At 43.3% G+C, this 20,651-nt stretch overlaps 1 protein-coding gene across 4 annotated transcripts in view; it reads right to left on the bottom strand.

Annotated features, from left to right (window-relative positions):
• The window catches only part of itsn2b (intersectin 2b), an 86,380-nt gene that overhangs the window by 20,804 nt on the left and 44,925 nt on the right, over positions 1 to 20,651 (bottom strand). For all 4 annotated transcript variants that reach the window (XR_013789713.1, XM_079497933.1, XM_079497934.1 and 1 more), the window contains 7 exons: positions 20,292 to 20,458; positions 19,749 to 19,779; positions 19,451 to 19,572; positions 16,469 to 16,574; positions 15,083 to 15,277; positions 6,117 to 6,238; positions 3,994 to 4,100 (listed from right to left, as the gene is read on the bottom strand). Coding sequence is in view for 3 of the 4 variants with exons in the window: in XM_079497933.1 (XP_079354059.1) it covers positions 3,994 to 4,100; positions 6,117 to 6,238; positions 15,083 to 15,277; positions 16,469 to 16,574; positions 19,451 to 19,572; positions 19,749 to 19,779; positions 20,292 to 20,458 (850 nt within the window). In the remaining variant the exon portion in view is untranslated. The remainder of the gene's footprint in view (positions 1 to 3,993; positions 4,101 to 6,116; positions 6,239 to 15,082; positions 15,278 to 16,468; positions 16,575 to 19,450; positions 19,573 to 19,748; positions 19,780 to 20,291; positions 20,459 to 20,651) is intronic.

The raw sequence follows: 20,651 nt of genomic DNA, 5'->3' as shown, positions 1-20,651 counted from the left end.
TTTACCATTCCAAGTGCGTTTGTCTTATGCCAGCTCTGCTACACCAATGCCCCCCTCAGGTACATATTTAAACTATCTTCAGCAATGGTATAATACTTTTTTCGGTGGGTAGGTCTTGTTGAGCTGGTCATTTTGAAAGTAGCTCTCGAGGCAAAAAAGTGTGGGCACCCCTGCTATATAGAGTCTGGAACTACACCTCCAGAAATCTAAGTAATCTGTCATTTCCGTTCACAAAATTACATTTAAAAATATCTTTAGAGCTTTTTTTTTTTTTTATCTCCATTTCTGCTAAAGCAGAAAGCTATAGATGTGTATTTTCGATTTTTATTTATATTAGGATATATTTGCGGAACTGTAAAGACGAAGCGGAAGTGGGGGAGGAGGCTCCACTGACGGGAAGCATTTTGAAAATTGCAAGAGGCAACAGTCTAGCCATGGGAGACTATAGGGGAAGAGTGACAGGTCTCCAGTCAGTTCAGGAGAGGCAACAGTCTAGCCATGTGAGACTATAGGGGAAGAGTGACAGGTCTCCAGTCAGTTCAGGAGAGGCAACAGTCTAGCCATGTGAGACTATAGGGGAAGAATGACAGGTCTCCAGTCAGTTCAGGAGAGGCAACAGTCTAGCCATGTGAGACTATAGGGGAAGAGTGACAGGTCTCCAGTCAGTTCAGGAGAGGCAACAGTCTAGCCATGTGAGACTATAGGGGAAGAGTGACAGGTCTCCAGTCAGTTCAGGAGAGGCAACAGTCTAGCCATGTGAGACTATAGGGGAAGAATGACAGGTCTCCAGTCAGTTCAGGAGAGGCAACAGTCTAGCCATGTGAGACTATAGGGGAAGAATGACAGGTCTCCAGTCAGTTCAGGAGAGGCAACAGTCTAGCCATGTGAGACTATAGGGGAAGAGTGACAGGTCTCCAGTCAGTTCAGGAGAGGCAACAGTCTAGCCATGTGAGACTATAGGGGAAGAATGACAGGTCTCCAGTCAGTTCAGGAGAGGCAACAGTCTAGCCATGTGAGACTATAGGGGAAGAGTGACAGGTCTCCAGTCAGTTCAGGAGAGGCAACAGTCTAGCCATGGGAGACTATAGGGGAAGAATGACATGTCTCCAGTCAGTTCAGGAGAGGCAACAGTCTAGCCATGTGAGACTATAGGGGAAGAATGACAGGTCTCCAGTCAGTTCAGGAGAGGCAACAGTCTAGCCATGTGAGACTATAGGGGAAGAGTGACAGGTCTCCAGTAGGGTTGGGATTCGTTAGGATTTTAACGGTTCCGGATCCTTCCCGGATCCCTCTTAACGGTTCCGGTTCCTAACGGTTCCCTTAACGGATCCTAATATTATTTTTTACCCCTTTTTTTCTGACATAGATTATGCTTATATTATAACTAACCTAACCAAGTACATAATAAACACAAATTCATTAATTAAATTATTGAAAATGCACTTTACAATTATGAGGTGGCACTATTATTTAAACTTCACCACCACCACCACCACCAGCAGCTAGCCACCATAGCAATATCATTGTTGCAATTTGTACTGTATATTGCAATTTGTACTGTATATTAAATATACAGTACACATTGCAATAATGATATTGTTGTGGTGACAAATGTTGTCTTTAATGTTCAGATTAATTTAATATGAAGGACCCCTTACCCTAATGGAAACAAGCCATAGTGCTTTCTTGGATTATAAAATCCTTTTAGCAGACCTTGTATTGAACTGTATAGGCTACGTTCCTGTGCTTTTTTCTGCAAACTGTTTATAAAGTAATCAATCTATATGCACCTAAACGCTGGGCTCTCAACAGTCACGCGATTAATTTAGAGCCAAATCAAAAGCAGTTGAGTTGCTTATAAGTTGTAAAAAATAAGTGCAGACAAATTGATTTGGCTCTATAGTTAACGTGATTCATAAAATATCAGACAGAAAGACGTCGAGTCATTGGCGATTTGGCGTTCTAAATTAACACCATTAACAACAGTTGTACAATACGCCGCGGCCTAATGAAAAGCTCTGTAGAGTGTAGACGTTAGTAGTTTTTATTTTCTATTACGTTACTAGCCTGGGGAAAGTAAACCAGCCTTGCATCACATCGTCCCCTGCCGGCTGTGGTGGAGCTGCGGGGAGAGCGGGCACGGCTTTCCGCATGGCTCACAAACGCGATGTGCCTACAGTAGATTATTCTCGTGAGTCGTGGACTCGTGTAGGCATATTGATTTTGAGATGTTTCCTCAATGTGGACGTGGTACAAGTTGCAACAACCTTTGCAGAGGGAACTATAGCATCGCATTTATTGCACTTTGCGTGCTCACTGCTCAGCCTCAGTCATTTCCCTCTCTGTTAACCACACTTTGGAGATCTGTGCGACATACTGTCCCAGTACCACTCGCTCTGCGGCGGTCGCTGAATGCACAGAATAGTGGGCGTATCCTCCCCGACCCCACTCACTCTGTAGGTGGGGTGACGTCACCCCAGGCTCTGCTTGCATGCATGCACAGACACAGCGGAGCTAAATGACGACTGATGAGATCCGTTTGGGGAACCGTTAATAAAAAAACGATGGAACCGGCTCCGGATCCGCAATGTCGGAACCGGGTCTGAAATGGACCCGGTTCCGAATCCCAACCCTAGTCTCCAGTCAGTTCAGGAGAGGCAACAGTCTAGCCATGTGAGACTATAGGGGAAGAATGACAGGTCTCCAGTCAGTTCGGGCATGTCACTTTGTTTGGTCTCTGTAAGCGCCATTTGAGTCTCCTAATTGTGGCCAATGATGTCCACTGAGGGGTGTGGTCAATGTGAAGGTTGGAAGGGTATTTAATCAGGTCTCAATCATGCAGCAGGTGTTGCTGACAATAGGCAAACAGTTTTCAGACTGTGTTTAGCTGGCTGTTTGGATCATGTACGTTTATTGCATTTATTTATATGTATGCTGTAGTGATTAGGCCTGCAGAGACAGATAATAAATCCTCATTATACCAACTCTACACACATGTCTGGACATCACTTCCTGGAGCACACGTCTTAACTATACAACCCGACTGTCGGCAACCAGTAGTGCCACAAATTTAGGATTTGGGCGCTACAGTCTCAATGGATTGAGAGTTCCACTCGAGCGGTTGATATCCAGCAGTGAAAATGGCATTGACCCAACATGGTCAATGCCAGGAATACTGGATAAAAATTACTGTGTGTAAGTGTATATCTAGACTATATAAAATAGCATACAATAATGTTTTTGTGATAGGACAGCATGGAGTGCGTCTCTACACCAGTCCAGTCACAGCACATTTTAGTGTTTAATTTAATTGGAATTATCCCAGTCTTAAATAGATTGGTACAGTAGTGTAGTGTGCTGCAAACACTGTTCAATTCCGGGCGGGAACCCCTTTTGGTGTTTTAACATATAGCATTATGTTATACTTTAGCTATTGAAAAATAGCAGATCTACAAGCTCATAGCGTGCAACAGAGTGGCGTGCTACGAGCTTGTAGGTCTGCTATTTTTGAAAAATCGTAAAAATGTGGCACAAATCCTCACAAAAGTTTTTTTTTATTTCAACGTCAGGCCTAAATGGGTTAAACTGTCAATACTTAACCCATTTAGACCTGAGGCCGATTCTACAAATGCCTTCTAAATAATAGTTTTCTGAAAACAATACCCCTCTAACTTCTCGCTTGTATACTGTACATAGCAACGACTACCCCAAAAGGGCTTCCCATCCTGACGTCGAATTAAAAAAAAAAGTTCGCTCTGAAAGAATATATATTCAAAGATTTGTGCTGCATTCACGATTTTTCAAAAATAGCAGACCTACAAGCTCATAGCGCGCCACTCGGTGGCGCGCTATGAGCTTGTAGATCTGCTATTTTTAAGTAGCTAAAGTATAACATAATGCTTAGTTAAAACACCAAAAGGGGTTCCCCATCCTAAATGAGGTGAAACAGTGTGGTACAATGTGCACAATGTTGTTCAACGGTTTATATCCTACTTCAGTAGTTTGGTGTTGCAGGCGATCAGTTCTTTCCAGTTGACAAAGATCATGGACATCTCTGCTTCAGTCAGCCGACCAGACTCAGACATGGGCTTATGGAACACCTGCACAACACAACATGGGTTTACAATCAATCAGTATGTGTACATGTACAGTGATGTAAATAGGTTTTCAATGTACTGGGTCCCGGGATGCACAGGTGGTCATTCAAATGAGTACCAAAAAATTCTTATGAGTCCCAAAAAAAATCACACCTGTGTGAAGTTAGTGGTGCAACTCCGAGGGGGTTCGCGGGGGGGGGGGGGGGGGGGCAGACCCCCAGGAATGCGCCCAGGGGGCCGGGCCGGTTCCGGCGTGCCGCGCCGCGTCCGAAACGGTTGAGAAATGACAGAGATACCGTGTGGCGGTCCCTCTACTGTACCCTCTACTGTAATGTCACTGTAATGTATTGGCACCCCCCGAAAGCATCATATATACAGTTAATACGTGCGTGTGTGTTTGTGTGTGCGTTAGGTTGCGCACAGATGGTGAAAAACAACCATGCTATTTGTGTGCTCATACCCAGACACCCAGACACACACATAGCTCCGTAAGGGAGTGGTTGCACCACTCAAAAAAAATAATAATAAAACATTTTTTTTAATAAAAAATTATAAAAAATATATATATATAAAAATATCAAATAGGCCTATACAGTAGGCCTATATATTTGTATGTAGGCTAGTAGTATTAGCAAGCACAACTCGGTAAGAAATACTAATAGGGGGCAACAGTGGATTTAACATAGCTTAATATACCAACCAAAAGTTGTTTGCAGTTGCAATTATTGTACTTTGCCAAAATGCAAATAGGCTTGCCATTGTGGATGTAAAATCATTTCTTTGGAAAAGTGGAACTTAGAAGTCACTTTGTACACACGCATACACACAAGACAAGAGACGAAAGAGAAGCGTTTATACAGCTGCCATTAATAGTGCCAAGTCAAATCAAGTCAGGGACCAGGGTCAGGGTCAACGAGGCTCGTTAACCAGCTGATTCATATTTGCGTTGAAAGCGCATCCACCGAACTCAAAGCAAGTTGGAGTGACAAGCGAGCGGAGCAACACACTAAAATCGGTTGTGGATTTATTTTGGCCGGTCAATTTGAGATGAAAAGGTTAGTACTAGCTGACCTGTATATGTATAACGATCAATATTATTCCAGAGTGGTCCAAGAAATACGTTTAAGACGATCGAGGGCTCATCATGTCGTGTCTCTCTCTCTCTCTCTGTGTGTGTGTGTGTGTGGGGGGAACACGGAACAGTGTGTGACCGAAAGAGTGCTAGACTTCCACGTAGAACAGTGTGTGACCGAGAGAGTGCCATAGTCTTCAGTGCAGCCAGGATAAAGTTGCGTCCTATGGACGCAGAGGCTGTTGGTATATTGCGTCCCATAACTATAAAGTGCGTTTTGGGACGCAAAACGCACCCTATTTACATCACTGCATGTATTACGACCGTATTCCGACCACATTAATTACTTATTACAATTTATAAATTGCGAGATTTTGCTGAGATTGTGTGCGTTTTAAAAGCTATAATGAGCCTATAGATAGATGCCATTAATTTATTTCCCGCATTATTTCACCCGCGGTTTATCCAATATTAACACAATCAGTCCCGGGATTCCTTCAAAATAGGAGCTCTGGGGTGCCGGGAAAACATGGCCGCTTTTACTCTGAAATTTACAATATATATAAATGACCCAAATCCACCCTAAATTGCCGTTAACCACGGCAACCGTGGCTAAATCCGTCATCCTCAGGTCTCTAGTGCACACATATTCACATACAGTATAATCTTATATTAACTACATTATATAATAAGCTATTTGTTCATAATATCATGTATTAACCTGAAGTTTAATTATGAGAATGCTATATTAAAGTTTGGGCAACAGATAAAGCAACTAGTTGCAAGGAGTTGTGACTAGTTGCAAGAGTTGCAACGCCAGTTGCAAGACACCATTCCGTTCTCTTGCAACACCAGTTGCAAGAGAATGGAATGGAATTGTGCGATAGCCATAGTTGTGAATAATAACATGTTGTGGATTTAGTGCTCATTTAACATAACAGTAGTACCTCCAGGACTATCTGCAGATCTTCCACGTATCTCTCCTCCGTCTGGATCAGTTCGTGGATGTAACCCTGCCTCTTCCTCTCCTGTGGACTCATGGAGTCCAGGCTGGTCAGATCTGCACACCCTGCAGGGGGGAAGGGGAGAGGAAAGGTTCATCACAGCCGTCAACAGTCTGACTGACAGTCTGCTGAAGAGTGAGCGGACATATAGACGAATCCACCACAAAGCACACCACCGCAGAGCACCATGTTTATTCTGTGCAGACATTTGGGAATCTGGCTCTTCATCAGTTTACTGTAAACTGGAAGGAGAAAGGTGAACCCATAGATAGGATCTCCAACCAACACAAACATAGCTCACACACCCACACACCCACCCACCCACCCCACACTTTTTATTCACATCTGTGAATATTTCTATACAGCCTTCTACAGTATACACACACACACACACCTGTGAATATTTCTAATTCTATACAGCCTTCTATACATACACAACTCACACAAGCACACAAATGCCTACCTTGTAGACACAGTTCATTGAGACATTGCGACAGCCCTAAAACATCCGCCTTCTGTCCCTGTATCCCTCCGTCCGTCTCGTCCCACAGATTGAGAAACTCAAACCTGCTCCGGTCCCGTAAACTCATCGTCCCTTCCTTTCTCTGTCCCCCTCTCTTCCTTTCCTTTCCGTCTCAGACGTCTCTAAGTATACGTCCGTCTCTTTCTGTCTTTTATTCACGGTTCTCGTCCTCTCTGCTCTCTTACCGTTTGAACGGAGGGACGAGCCACAGCAGACAAATCTGTTTGTACCAAAACAGGAAGGAGAACTCTTGCCCTCTGCACACGCTCAGAGCAGACAGAGCTTAGCGTCTTCTCCTTTCAGACCAAGCTGAAAGTAATCGTAATTAGGGCCCCGACAATATCACAACTCCCTCTAGCAGGCAAATGTGTTTGCATAATACCTGTACAATGTTTTATGAATATATTTGTAAAGCAGTTGTCAGTGAGAAATTCAGACTATTAAAAAATTAACACCGTCTTCACCAACATCTTATCTATCATTCTGTCTCTACGTTCCTGATGTGAGCAATATGTAATTTTGAACATGACCTCTGCCCTGTTCGACTCGATACCAACTCTACAAGTTGACGACACCGCAGGAGGCTACAAGGAAAGAACCTCAAATATTTTTAATGGAAGCTAAAATGTATATTCATGTGCACGCGCGCGCGCACGCACGCACGCACGCACGCACGCACGCACACACACACACACACACACACACACACACACACACACACACACACACACACACACACACACACACACACACACACACACACACACACACACACACACACACACACACACACACACACACACACACACACACACACACACACACACACACACACACACACACACACACACACACACACACACACACACACACACACGTGAGTGTTTCATGGTTCATTATGCTAGAAGTGTGGTGCTACCCTCTTGAGTGTCAGCAAACGTGTACAATGATCTAAAAAAACCCATCTGAGGTGATAATAGGCAACGCTGCAACAAACACTTCAAATCTCTTCTACTTTGTGCATCCAGGCATATCGTGGTGCTCGTGACTCAACAAACGCCCAGAATCATCGACGACATATTTTCAGATGGGGGTCGGCGGCCAATTACATATAATTTTTGGGGGTCCTTGACATGAAACATGAAACATACAGTAGGTATTTCAGAAAACTGTCAGGATTTTAGAAGACTAAAAAAAAATGTAATGTTGACGTCAGGCCTTTAAAATTTGTCTCGCAGTCCACCGACTGAAATGGAAATTTGATTCTTAGTTTGAAACGCAGTAAGAACTGATCTGGAGCCAGAGGACATTGAAACTGGGCAAAGTCATAAAGAAAATGTGGAACAGGAAGAACCACTGAATGTAGAGGGGGGGGAATATGTGGTACAGTAAAGCAGAGTAACATCCTCCGGAGGCTAATTTCTTTTTAGCTTTGATAACTTAAAAAATTGGTTGGGGTTGGGGTCATATATAAGACCCCACATGGTCTGTGCCCGCCCCCCCTAAGTGAATTCATTAAACGAAAGCCTGATAGGGGAATCAGTACCAGAGCAACCACTCGAGGAGACTGCGAAGTGCCGCACCGGCAAACAACATTCGGCCAAAATGTCCTCTCAGTACAGGGTTGTGTAGCATGGAATGGCCACAATCCCGGCGTATAAGGGATTGTGCTACATTTCCATCTTTTAAATTCAATCTGAAAAAATGGTTGCTTGAAAACCAAAGCTGCTTTTTTTATGCTGTGTTCCCTAATGTTATGTAAATGTATTCCACTGTTTCAGTGTCTGTTTTCCGTTTTGCGTTTCTTTGTGAGGACTGCGGATGAAAATTAGCAACTGTGCTATATCCGGTGTATTTACGTCCATGTGACGTCCATTAACCCATTTTAGGCGGGAACCCCTTTTGGTGTTAGCATTATGTTATGCTTTAGCTATTGAAAAATAGCAGATCTACAAGCTCATAGCGCGCCATCGAGTGGCGCGCTACGAGCTTATAGGTCTGCTATTTTTGAAAAATCGAAGAACGACTGACATAGAAACATAGCTTTTTCAGAAAACTGTCAGGATGTAGAAGACATTTTGAGAATCTGATCTCAGGTCAAAATGGGTTAATATGCATTGTCCTGTCCAAATAAACAAATGAAGTAAAATAAAGTGAAGAGCAAAGGGAGAACAACACTCATGGAGGAGAGAAAGATGGAGAAGACCAGCAGGACTCTCATTTCTCTGCCATCGGTTTGGAGCTGTGATCCAGTTCACTGCGGTATACACACACACATCAGTTCAGAACTAAAAATAAAAAAAAAGCAGGAAACCGACTGAATAATTCAGATGTTTCAGGAAATGGACTTGAATCACTGACTTCTTTCAGGAAAAGAAACAAACTGGCTGAATCTTCCAGATGTTTTGAGGGACTGACCGAATGGTTCGGATGTTTCAGGAAACCCAATGAATGGCTCAGTTGTAGCCTGGGCGGCCATTCCCTTTCGGGTTTATGATCCGGTCGGGAGCGGATGATATCGCTACGTCATTGTTGTAGTATTGTTTTGTAGTCATCAATCTTTCCGGAACTTCCTTTTCCCTCAAACCGATTTTTCTCAATAAAAGCCACAGGCTACGAGAGCTTTTATTGTCGTTCTTCCGGTTTGAGGGGAGTGGGAAGTTCCGGATGATTGTTCCTGCCTGATGACTACAAAACAATTTCATCCGCTCCAGACCGGTTCACAGGGCACTTTTGGAACAAGGTGAGCCGAGGTTAGCTCAGTTGTATCAGGAATCCGACTGAATCCTTCAGATATTTTCAGGAATCCGACTGAACGGCGCAGTCGTTTCAGAAATCTGACTAAAAGTTGTAATTATTCAACTTTTTTAATTATTCAACGCACAGGTCCTCGCTCTACTCCTGGTGAGAGCAGGAGTGGACCTGGTGAGACGTAGGAGGGGCCCGGACAGGAGACAACCCAGAGTCTAGTCCCTCCATGCGCCAGAAGTGTACCTCCCAGCCCTGGCAGAGTAGTTCTGGAGTAGTTCCAACAGATTGTGTGCCCCTGGTTTTTCCCTAGTGGGACTGATTGAGGGTAGCTACTGGGACGTAAGTCGGGACTTGATCACTCCCGGCTGGGTCGCCTGAGTGAGGGGTATGATGTTGGTAGACCCGAAACCCCGTTGACCTCAGGATACATCACTGAGGATACGTCCCAGGTGCATCCATGCAATGTTGTTTAGTTATAACTTGATATAGTTCAGTTCAGTTCAGTTCAGTTCAGTTGTATCAGGAATTCTAGGAAGTGATTCAATGGTTCTGATATTTCAGAGATGTTTCAGTAATCGGTCAGAAATGGTTGGTTATTTTTTTTAACCCATCAAGCCTAAAACGTTGTTATAGCTTCTAAACCGGACAAGCATCCGTTGTCATTTTAGATGCTGCTATAGCTTTATGAAATGAAATGAAATGATTACTATATTTACCCAGGGTATCTGGGCTAAGCTCAATAACTTGTTTCCAGCCAGGCCCTGCTCATAGAACATTTCATCGTAGTGGTTCAATGCCTTGTTCAAGGGCACTTCAGCGGTGGTAATTTTAACGTGTCGGACCGCTGATTCGAACTGGCGACCTTCCGCAATCCGTTCGGCCACCGCTGCCACCTACAGCAAAAGGCCGATGCACACCTCAGAAGGCTGGTGACAGGTGCGTACAATAGAGCATATCATGAAAAGGGTTGTCTTTGAAAGACAAAGGAGAGGTCCCGCACACTGTCAGACACTTGCTAGCCTCGATACCCAGGCTTTCATTTCGTCTGCACGAAAAATTAAAGCCTGGATTTACGCATGGGCTGCACTGGCCTAAACGTGGGAGTCAACCCTTCCGCGTAGGCGTCGCTTCAAATGATGTGACGTCAGGGCTCTGAGCGGTGTGCACCCCTCAAAATAACACCGTGAGGAAATCATTACCAGTGGAACTTCAAAACGAGGCTATGCGAGGAAAATGAGGAGAATGGCTGAAGAACCCACCACACCAACCCACCAACGTGTGCCGACTCTGTGGTAGTAACTCTGACAGTCCGTTAGAATGGTATACTCACTGGTTGCTGCTTCTGGTCGACACAATAACAGTGCTGCACTGGGGGGGGGTGAGAGACCGGGGCTGACGGACAGATCGGTGAACCAATCAGGGTGTGCGTAAATCAGAGCCGCGGCCCTCCCATCTAGGCCAGAAAGGTCTAGCATTAGCTCAGGCTAGACACTAGCCAAAAAAAATGTTGCTCTTTATTAGGTCGACGTTTCGGTCGCTTAAGCGTTATTCATAGTCTGTATTTTCAGTGGTGAGGTGACCACCGGACTACAACATGACGTCACTGAGCCGCGGTGAAGAGCAAACCACCGCCCCAGCCCTTCTCTCTGTTTTTACTCACAACCGCTCAACGTTATTTCAGCTCCGGTGGTCACCTCACCACCGGAGTGGTGGTCGCCTCACCACCGAAAATCCAGACTATGAATGAGCCTTTAGACCTAAGACCCTCCCTCTCCCACTTAGACACTCCCACTTGGACACTTTCCAGCCGGGCTCATTCATTCCAATGTAAATATCATGGATTTTACACATTAAACACTGGTTCATTTTTGGAACCAGACCTTCAATATCTCTTCCAAATCCGTCAACAAGGCCTGCCGTATGCACTGGAAAAATATGTGCGTGGCATTTCTTTTTTTTTAAAACAGTGTTTTATCATATAGGAAAACTATTGGTGGAGAGGTTTGTTTAACCCATGTCATGCTTAGCTGTGATTGGACCATAGCAGTTTGGTCCAATGAGATGCTGCTATAGCAACAGTACTTCTGTTAAGTGTGTTTAACCCATTCTGTACGGGAACCCCTTTTGGTGTTTTAAGCATTATGTTATACTTTAGCTATTGGAAAATAGCAGATCTACAAGCTCATAGCGTGGCACCGAGTGCTACGCTACGAGCTTATAGATCTGCTATTTCTTTTAAATCGTGAAAATGTAGTGCAAATCTTTGAATAATATTTCTTTCAGAGCGAACGTTTTTAACTCAAATCTTTGCTTCTGATGGGGGTCAGTGGCCTATCACAGATCATTTGTGGGGTCCTTGACATGAAATATTGAGCACCACCGATACAGAAACTACTTATACTACAGGATTTAGAAGACATTTGTTTTAATTTCGACGTCAGGCCTAAACGGGTTAATAGAAAAATCGGCTTCAGGTCTAAATGGGTTTTTAATAACCTGAAAAATGTATTTGTTTCGAGCAGAGGCGATGTTTAATGTTAATGTTTAATGTTTAATGTTGTTGTGCTCTACCCCAACGTAACATTCCTAAACTGGTTAGAGCTAGATAAAAAAGGTCAGTTAATAATAGTGTTCTTTGTTTTGCATTAATGTACGCAATACGTTCAAAACACTTTGTTATACTCATTCATGTGCCGCTGTTAACCCATTCAGGCCTGACGTCGAAAAAATCATTTTCGGAAAGATTTGAGGCACATTTTAACGATTTTTCAAAAATAGCAGACCTACAAGTTCATAGCGCGCCACTCGGTGGCGCGCTATGAGCTTGTAGATCTGCTATTTTTCAATAGCTAAATTATAACATAATGTTTAAAACACCAAAAGGGGTTCCCGCCCAAAATGGGTTAATGGTTAATGTGGTTAAACGCTAACGTGACATGGATGCGTTCCAGGTCTCAATGGGTTAACACAAATAACATTGACATCAGATCAAAAATAAACTACACATTCTTCTTTCTTCATATTTATTGTCCATATTGAATACTGTACGTTTCACTTCCAAATCCAAAAAAAGGATAACTCTCCTTTTTATTCTTTCATATTGTCAAGCAGCTATTATAGATTATTATTATTATTATATGAGGCCTCACGGGGGGATCTCGCCAAAGTAGGATAAAAATAAATAAAAAATTGAATAATCCTATATGAGCCAGTTCTGATTGGAACATGTGGAATGGGTGTTATCATAATAGTCGAACATACCAGTCAGTCACAGAGAAATGCTTCTGCCCAGGTGATACATTTCAGTATATTTGCAGGCATGACAAATTAACCTCTCTCATTCCCATTGTTATAACTTAATAACTCAAATAAGTTGAAAAGGTAATTGGGGGACATAACTTAACCCCTTTTGGTGTTTTAACTATTGAAAAATAGCAGATCTACAAGCTCATAGCGCGGCACCGAGTGCCGCGCTATGAACTTGTAGGTCTGCTATTTTTGAAAAATCGTGAAAATGTGCCTCAAATCTTTGAATATATATTATTACAGACTTACAGAGTGAACATTTTAACTCAAATCTTTGCTTCTGGGGGGGCGGAGGCATATTACATATAATCTTTGGGGTTCTTGACATGAAATATTGAGAACCACTGATGCAGAAACACGAGGTTTTTCAGAAAACTGTCAGGATTTTTTTAAATTCGACGTCAGGCCTAAATTGGTTAATACAATTGCATCGTTTATTTTTGTATGCCAATTAAACGTCCTTGTAATCTGAAAATAATGAAAAACAATGTGTCTGCACTTCGTATTAGTAATGCTAGAGTGCAGTGCAACGTAATCTGCAGTCTGTTTAGACAAAGTTTATAACTGTAAGATTAGTGAGTTGAATTGAATTCCCCCCCCCCCCCCCCCCCATCTGTGGCTGGCAGGTGGTGACTAGATATTGTGCACAATAATGTCGAGAAGATCTAGACATTTGGGAGTTAGGACATAGATGTTCTACTTATTGTTAAATGTTATTGTACTGGGGCAAACATCGAATGTTATTTAAATCGGTAATGGAGATTTCAAATTAACGTTTCTGCCATTAAAGACTATCGTGTTTCCGTTTTTGCTCCTAGTAAAATATCATTCATATCCGATTACCGTTTACGTTCTTTGAGATGGTTTGGAGCGTTGGTTTTCACTTTTATCTTTCATTCATTCATGTTTAACCCAGTCATAAGGCTTAAAACACCCTTTTGGTGTTTTAAGCATTATGTTATGCTTTAGCTGTTGAAAAATAGCAGATCTGCTGTTTTTGAAAAATCGTGAAAATGGGGCGCAAATCTTTATATATTCAGAACGTTTTTAGCTCAAATCTTTGCTTCTGGGGGAGGGGGGGGGGGTCCCTGAAACAACATATTTTCAGATGGGGGTCGGCGGCCAATTACATATATTGACATGGAATAGTTTGAGAACCACTGACATAGAAACATAGGGTTTTTCAGAAAACTGTCAGGATTTAGAAGACATTTGTAGAATCGTCCTCAGGTCTAAATGGGTTAAGTTTTTCCAACACACTTGCTTTTTCTTGTCCTCTAAGCCAGGGGTTCTCAACGACCTCCGGAAATGCTTTGGCCATGTCTCGCGACCCCCTCCCCCTCCCCCATCCACACCCCCAATACAAACTGACCGCTTCAATAACCTCAATATTAGAGAAAATACATCATAAATAAATACTGAAACCAGATATAATCATTAAGGAAACTTTATGCATGCACTGTGTGTACTATGTAGAACTCTTCCATTTCCATTTTCCAGCCATTCAGTTGCCAAAAAAAAAAAAATCTGGTGAAAATAATTTGGCAACCCCGGGTCGCGACCCCCTGCTCTAAGCAACAGAAGTGGGAAGGGGTGGGATTAGTGGGATAAAGTGGGAGGTGCATCCATAGACCACGCCCAGTGGGTGTCCCTCTGAAGACAAGGAGAGGAGGGGTGGGATTAGTGGGATAAAGTGGGAGGTGCATCCATAGACCACGCCCAGTGGGTGTCCCTCTGAAGACAAGGAGAGGAGGGGTGGGATTAGTGGGATAAAGTGGGAGGTGCATCCATAGACCACGCCCAGTGGGTGTCCCTCTGAAGACAAGGAGAGGAGAGGAAGACATGGAAGGAAGGAGGAGACGTTCTACCACCCTAAGGAGACAGACAAGAGACAGGGAAGGAGGTAAAACAAGAGTGAAAGACACAGAGAGGGGTGGACAGAGGGACGTATGGACCAATTGGTTGATGGACAGACAAGATAAAGGGTTCAGCACTCTGAATGAAGTAAAGAAAGATAACTAAATAGAAAAAAGAGGTAGCGCATCAGCAATGGCTTTCAGTTGGAGTGCTGCTAGACCCAAATCCAGTATACATCAAAAAGTAGGAATTACAAAAAAAAAAATCCAAAATGGGAGCAGAGCACCGATGAAGGCTCATAGTCGAAACGCGGACGCGTTCCTTTTTGGTGTGTGTGCCAATTTACGAAATGGAAATGTGACGTACTGCAAGAATTCTTTCAATTCCTACTTTTTGAAGTAAAGAAAGGCTCATAGTTTAACAGCATCTGTCCCATACCAATAAAAGAACAACAAAGACAAATCGTACTCACACTGCTGACTGGGATCAGCTTCCATGGTGGTCAACTTGACGTAGTTGGTGGGGAACAAGCCAGTGACCCCGTTCATCTCTCCTCTCCACCAGTCAGGGTCATTCTTGTCCGTTACGTTGATCAGCTGACCTTTGGAGAAGCTCATTTCGTCCCCGTTGGCTGCCGTGTAGTCGTACATGGCGATCACCTGACACACTGAGAGAGAGAGTACGGAGGTGAGAGAGAGACAGAGAGGGGGGGAGAGAGAGACAGACAGACAGACAGACAGACAGTGTGTGTGTGTGTGTGTGTGTGTGTGTGTGTGTGTGTGTGTGTGTGAGTGAGTCAGTCAGTCAGTCAGTGAGTGAGTGAGTGAGTGAGTCAGTGAGTGAGTGAGTGAGTGAGTCAGTGAGTGAGTGAGTCAGTGAGTGAGTGAGTGAGTGTGTGAGTGAGTGAGTGTGTGTGAGTCAGTGAGTGAGTGAGTGTGTGAGTGAGTGAGTGAGTGAGTGAGTGAGTGAGTGAGTGAGTGTGACACAAGCCAAATTCCAAATTTCTGCCTCCTTGCTTCATCAGTCATCTGTCCTCCAGTGTTACGGTGAAATTGGTGACCTGCCGAAATATTATGTGCCCGTCTTGTGGACTTCACATTAACTTACATGGAGGTCTTTAAACACGTGGCCTAAATAAATACCGATAGGTTGAACTCTGCTAATAAACAAACCGCAATGACTTAGGTTCTGACACCGGCGTTATGTGACGTCTACACGATTGTCACATATTTCTGCGGTTCACCAATTTCACCGTGAACAGAGGAAGCGACAAAGCAGAAATGTCAGTATTGGAATTCAGCTAGAGCAGGGGTGGGCAACTGGCGGTCCGGGGGGCCACATGCGGCCCCCACCTTCACTTAATGCGGCCCGCATGTTGATATCAGAATACTGATATAGTATTTATTTCAGCAACAATTCCAAAACCACTTTAATTACTTGACTAGTGTTCAAATGTTATTGTCTTTTGTGTCCAATGTAGTTATGTTAAATAAAGTTAATATAACTATAACTAAATGCATTTGAAATTCAATTAAAAAAAAGTTACTTTTCCAATTAAAAAATAGCACAAAATTATTCAAGTTTTCAATTCAAATATAGCAAAAATAGCTGATCTACAAGCTCAAAACGCGTCGCATTGCTACGCGTTTTGAGCTTGTAGATAGACAATTTTTTGCTACGACAGTAATATGCAATGTGGCCCTCTGGAGTGAGTGTGGAGATATATTGGCCCTCTCCATCGTCAAAGTTGCCCACCCCTGAGCTAGAGAGTGAGTGAGAAAGAGACAGAGAGTGAGTGAGTGTGAGTGTGAGTGTGAGTGTGTGTGTGTGTGTGTGTGTGTGTGTGTGTGTGTGTTACCTGGTAGTGGTGCTGGTGTTACTGGTGTAGACTTGCCACTGGTTGATCCCAGCATTTTAACATGCGAGGCAGGAAACCAGCCCTTCTGTCGTTTTTTACCTCTGGCCTGTGACAGAGTGATAACATCATCATCTCACCATGACAAGACTCTCAACATGTAATTTCTAATCTCATCGTGAGATAAAAACCTCAATTATGCAACATATTCTGACTCTCAAGTCGTACTATAGAGATAACATATGTGACTAAATTTGACTGAGGACCTGCCATTGGGTTTTTTTTCGTTTTTTTTTTCATGTCATATGAGAGCAGGGAATCCTAGCTTCAAATTGACATGTTGGTTGTTCAGTTTGACCCACCAGTTTTGGAGATATGGCTTATAGAGTAATGTCTTGCAGAGAAACAGCGAGTTGAGAAAACAGGCTTGAAAGGTTCACTTCTGTGGACACCTGGCTACATGTTTAAGCATTTATTTCATATTTACATGTCTTCTGTGTTCTCTAACATTACACCTAGCTACATGTTTAAGCATTTATTTCATATTTACACGTCTTCTGTGGACTCCAACATTACACCTAGCTACATGAGCATCTACATGAGCATTTATTTCATATTTACATGTCCATTTCAGCTCCGACACTAATTTCAGACATGCTCTAGTATGTGAAGAGTCTGCCTGTGCTATTAACTCATTTTGGATTAAAAAAAAAAATCTCCTCTGGTGAAAAGCTGGAGTTTGCGCAATGGCAGGCTCTCAGTCAAATCTATCGTAAAATGTCCATTAAAACATCCAAAACAAGTCAGGCACGCCGCTTCTATCGAGTTGCATACGGATTCATCACGCCCTCGTCAACATGCATCGCGTGAAACGAGAAAAGCCTCACTAAATGCAAGCGTTACCGTTGTCTGAGGAAGCATGCAGGGATGCCGAGTGCCACGCTACGAGCTTGTAGATCTGCTATTTTTGAAAAATCGTGAAAACGTGGCGCAAATCTTTGACTATATATTCTTTCAGAGCGAATGTTTTTAACTCAAATCTTTGCTCCTGGGGGGGGGGGGGGGGGGGTCCCTGGAACTACATATTTTCAGATGGGTGTCGGCGGCCAAGTACAGATAATTCTGGGGGTCCCCGACATGAAAAAGGTTGAGCACCACTGACAGAAAACTTTTAGGATTTAGAAGCCTTTTTTTTCTTCTTTTTTTTTTGAATCTGCCTCAGGTCTAAATGGTTTAAGTATATTGTAGAGTTCTTAACCCATTCTGGACGGGAACCCGTTTGTGTTTTAACTAAGCATTATTTAGCTATTGAAAAATAGCAGATCTACAAGCTCGTAGCGCGCCACTCGGTGGCGCGCTACGAGCTCGTAGGTCTGCTATTTTTGAAAAATCGTGAAAATGTGGCACAAATCTTTAGGAACTGGTTGGAATAACGTGTTCCTTCCAACGCGCTACGTCCAACCAGGGAAACTCCCCCCTGTCAGGTGTAAAGGAGCAACTTGGACACTCAGGCATGAAGGAAGCATGAGTTCAAGTCCGTTGCTCTCCCCATGTCCCCTATATATGGGGACTAGGTTGGCGGAGGGTGCGTAGAGAGCCCAGGATCACATTAGATAATTGACACAGGGGTGAAAAATGGGTTACAAAATCGTGGGATAAAAATTATAGAAAAAAAAAGAAAGAAGACTTTTTATTTATTTCGACGTCAGGCCTAAATAAGGCTTTGTGTTGGTGGCCAGTGGTACAGTATGCTGCAGACACCTGGTGGAGAATTAGTTCAGCGGGATGGTGTACTAGGACTTTCACTTCTAGTCATTTTTTACTAGTTGACTAGTTGCCTAGTTTACTAGTTGCTTAAAGGAGCATTCAGTGATTTGGGTGATTTGGAAAACCACCCAGTCCGCCCCGGTAACAAAATGTGCACATGCACGCTCTACAGTGGGGGGAAGTGCAACAGGCCAACAGCATGTGCACCAAGGCTCGATCATGATTGGAGGAAGGCCCCTCTCATCCTGATTGGATGAAGGTTTTGCCACCCGCCACCAAAACTGAAACTAGGGTTTTTTGACCCCAGGGGCTCACTGGGGACAGGGAGGATTTCCTTATATGGTCAGCACACTCTATAGTAGGGAGGATTATCCAGAAAAAAAAGAAAAAGAAGTGATATTTGAATTAAGTCAAATCACTGAATGCTCCTTTAAAAGGTATATTCAGTGATTTCACTTAATTCAAATATCACTTATTTTTTCTTATTTTTTGGATAATCCTCCCTATTATAAAGTGTGCTGACCATATAAGGAGTTCCTCCCTGTCCCCAGTGAGCCCCTGGAGTAAAAAAACCCTAGTTTCGGTTTGGGCTTTGGGTGGCAAAGCTTTCATCCAATCAGGATGAGAGGGGCCTTCCTCCAATCATGATCGAATGGGGTGGGCCTTGGTGCACGTGCTGTTGGTCTGTTGTGTCCCCCCCCACTGTAGTGCGTGCATGTGCACATCTTGTTACATCTATTTTCCAAATCACCCAAATCACTGAATGCTCCTTTAACCCATTTTGGGCGGGAACCCCTTTTGGTGTTAACAGTCTTTCAGAAGACATTTTTTTATTTCGACGTCAGGCCTAAATGGGCTAAATAGTTACTGTATCGATTTCAAATCATTGAATCATATCGTATCGCCATAATGAACCAATATGGTCCATGTATCGTATCGTCAACCATGTATCGTGATACGTATCGTATCACTGTTAACCCATTTTGGGGCGGGAACCCCTTTTGGTGTTAGCATTATGTTATGCTTTAGCTATTGAAAAATAGCAGATCTACAAGCTCATAGCGCGCCACTCGGTGGCGCGCTATGAGCTTGTAGATCTGCTATTTTTGAAAAATCGAAGAACGACTGACATAGAAACATAGCTTTTTCAGAAAACTGTCAGGATGTAGAAGACATTTTTTAGAATCTGATCTCAGGTCAGAATGGGGTAAAGCTCACCTGTAGTTCTCCCAGCCACCAGCCAGAGGGGTTCTTGGTCAGAACCAGGATGAGCTGACCTGGAGCCAGAACCAACTGCTCAGGACCGGTGGAGGAGTAGGCACTGGTCACCTGGGCTATGTCTATACACATGCACGCCCGCACATACACACACACACAGACACACACAGACACACACAGATGAGGAACAAACACGGGACATAAAGTAGCTGCACAAACACACACACATTTGAAGTGCGGTGTATGTTGTGGTCAAAGACGAGCACATAAACATTGATCATAAATTAATTAATCTCACCTGGCTTCTTCTTTCCAGAGACACTAGACGTCTGTATAAACAGATCAATGCTTGTGTTATATTGAACATGATTTCATTATACAGAATCTACGCAAATAAACTAAATACATCATTTATATGAATATACAGTATATATACAGATAACAATGGTAGCATTTTTATTAATTTGTATTGCATCCTTATTTGAATAGGCCAAGAAAAGGAGGAGTTTACCTCTAAATTCTTCATCATAGACAGACTAACATAATCATTAAGGAAAGTTTATGCATGTACTATGTGTACCATGTAAACTCTTAATTTCCAATTTTCCAGCCATTCAGGTTCAGGTGCAAAAAACAAAAAAAAGAAATCACGTGGGGACCCCCCGCAAATACCCACGGGTTGAGAACCCCTGGACTAGTTGATAAGAATTGTTTTTCCTTCCTTTTTTACATAATAGGTAGTTAAACAACTAGTCGACTAGTAAACTAGGCAACTAGTAAAAATGACTAGAAGTGAATGCCCTAGTATCAATGTTGTATAACGTGGGTTGCTGAATCTTACATCGCTTTCTTTAGGTTTGACATAGTTGCTCGGGAACACTCCGGTCCGGTCTCCGATAGATCCGCTCCACCATTCTCCCTCTCTCTGGCTCACTAAGACCACGTCTCCCTCTCGGAACGTCAGGTCACCCGCCTCGGGAGACTCGTACGTGTACAACGCCACGTATTCTGGACACACACATGCATACAAATACGTCACACCTCTGGGCTGGTTGGACGGGCAGCACTAGCCTGAAGTCCCTGGTCTCTGTTTTAATCCATTGAGACCTGGAACGCATCCATGTCACGTTAGCGTTTAACCACCATTAACCCATTTTGGGGTGGGAACCCCTTTTGGTGTTTTAAACATTGTTATAATTTA

Source organism: Electrona antarctica (assembly GCF_951216825.1).
Source record: "Electrona antarctica genome assembly, chromosome: 3".
Classification (NCBI taxonomy): domain Eukaryota; kingdom Metazoa; phylum Chordata; class Actinopteri; order Myctophiformes; family Myctophidae; genus Electrona; species Electrona antarctica.
Note: the sequence above shows the minus strand (reverse complement) of the source record. Positions and strands in the feature narration are given on the sequence as shown.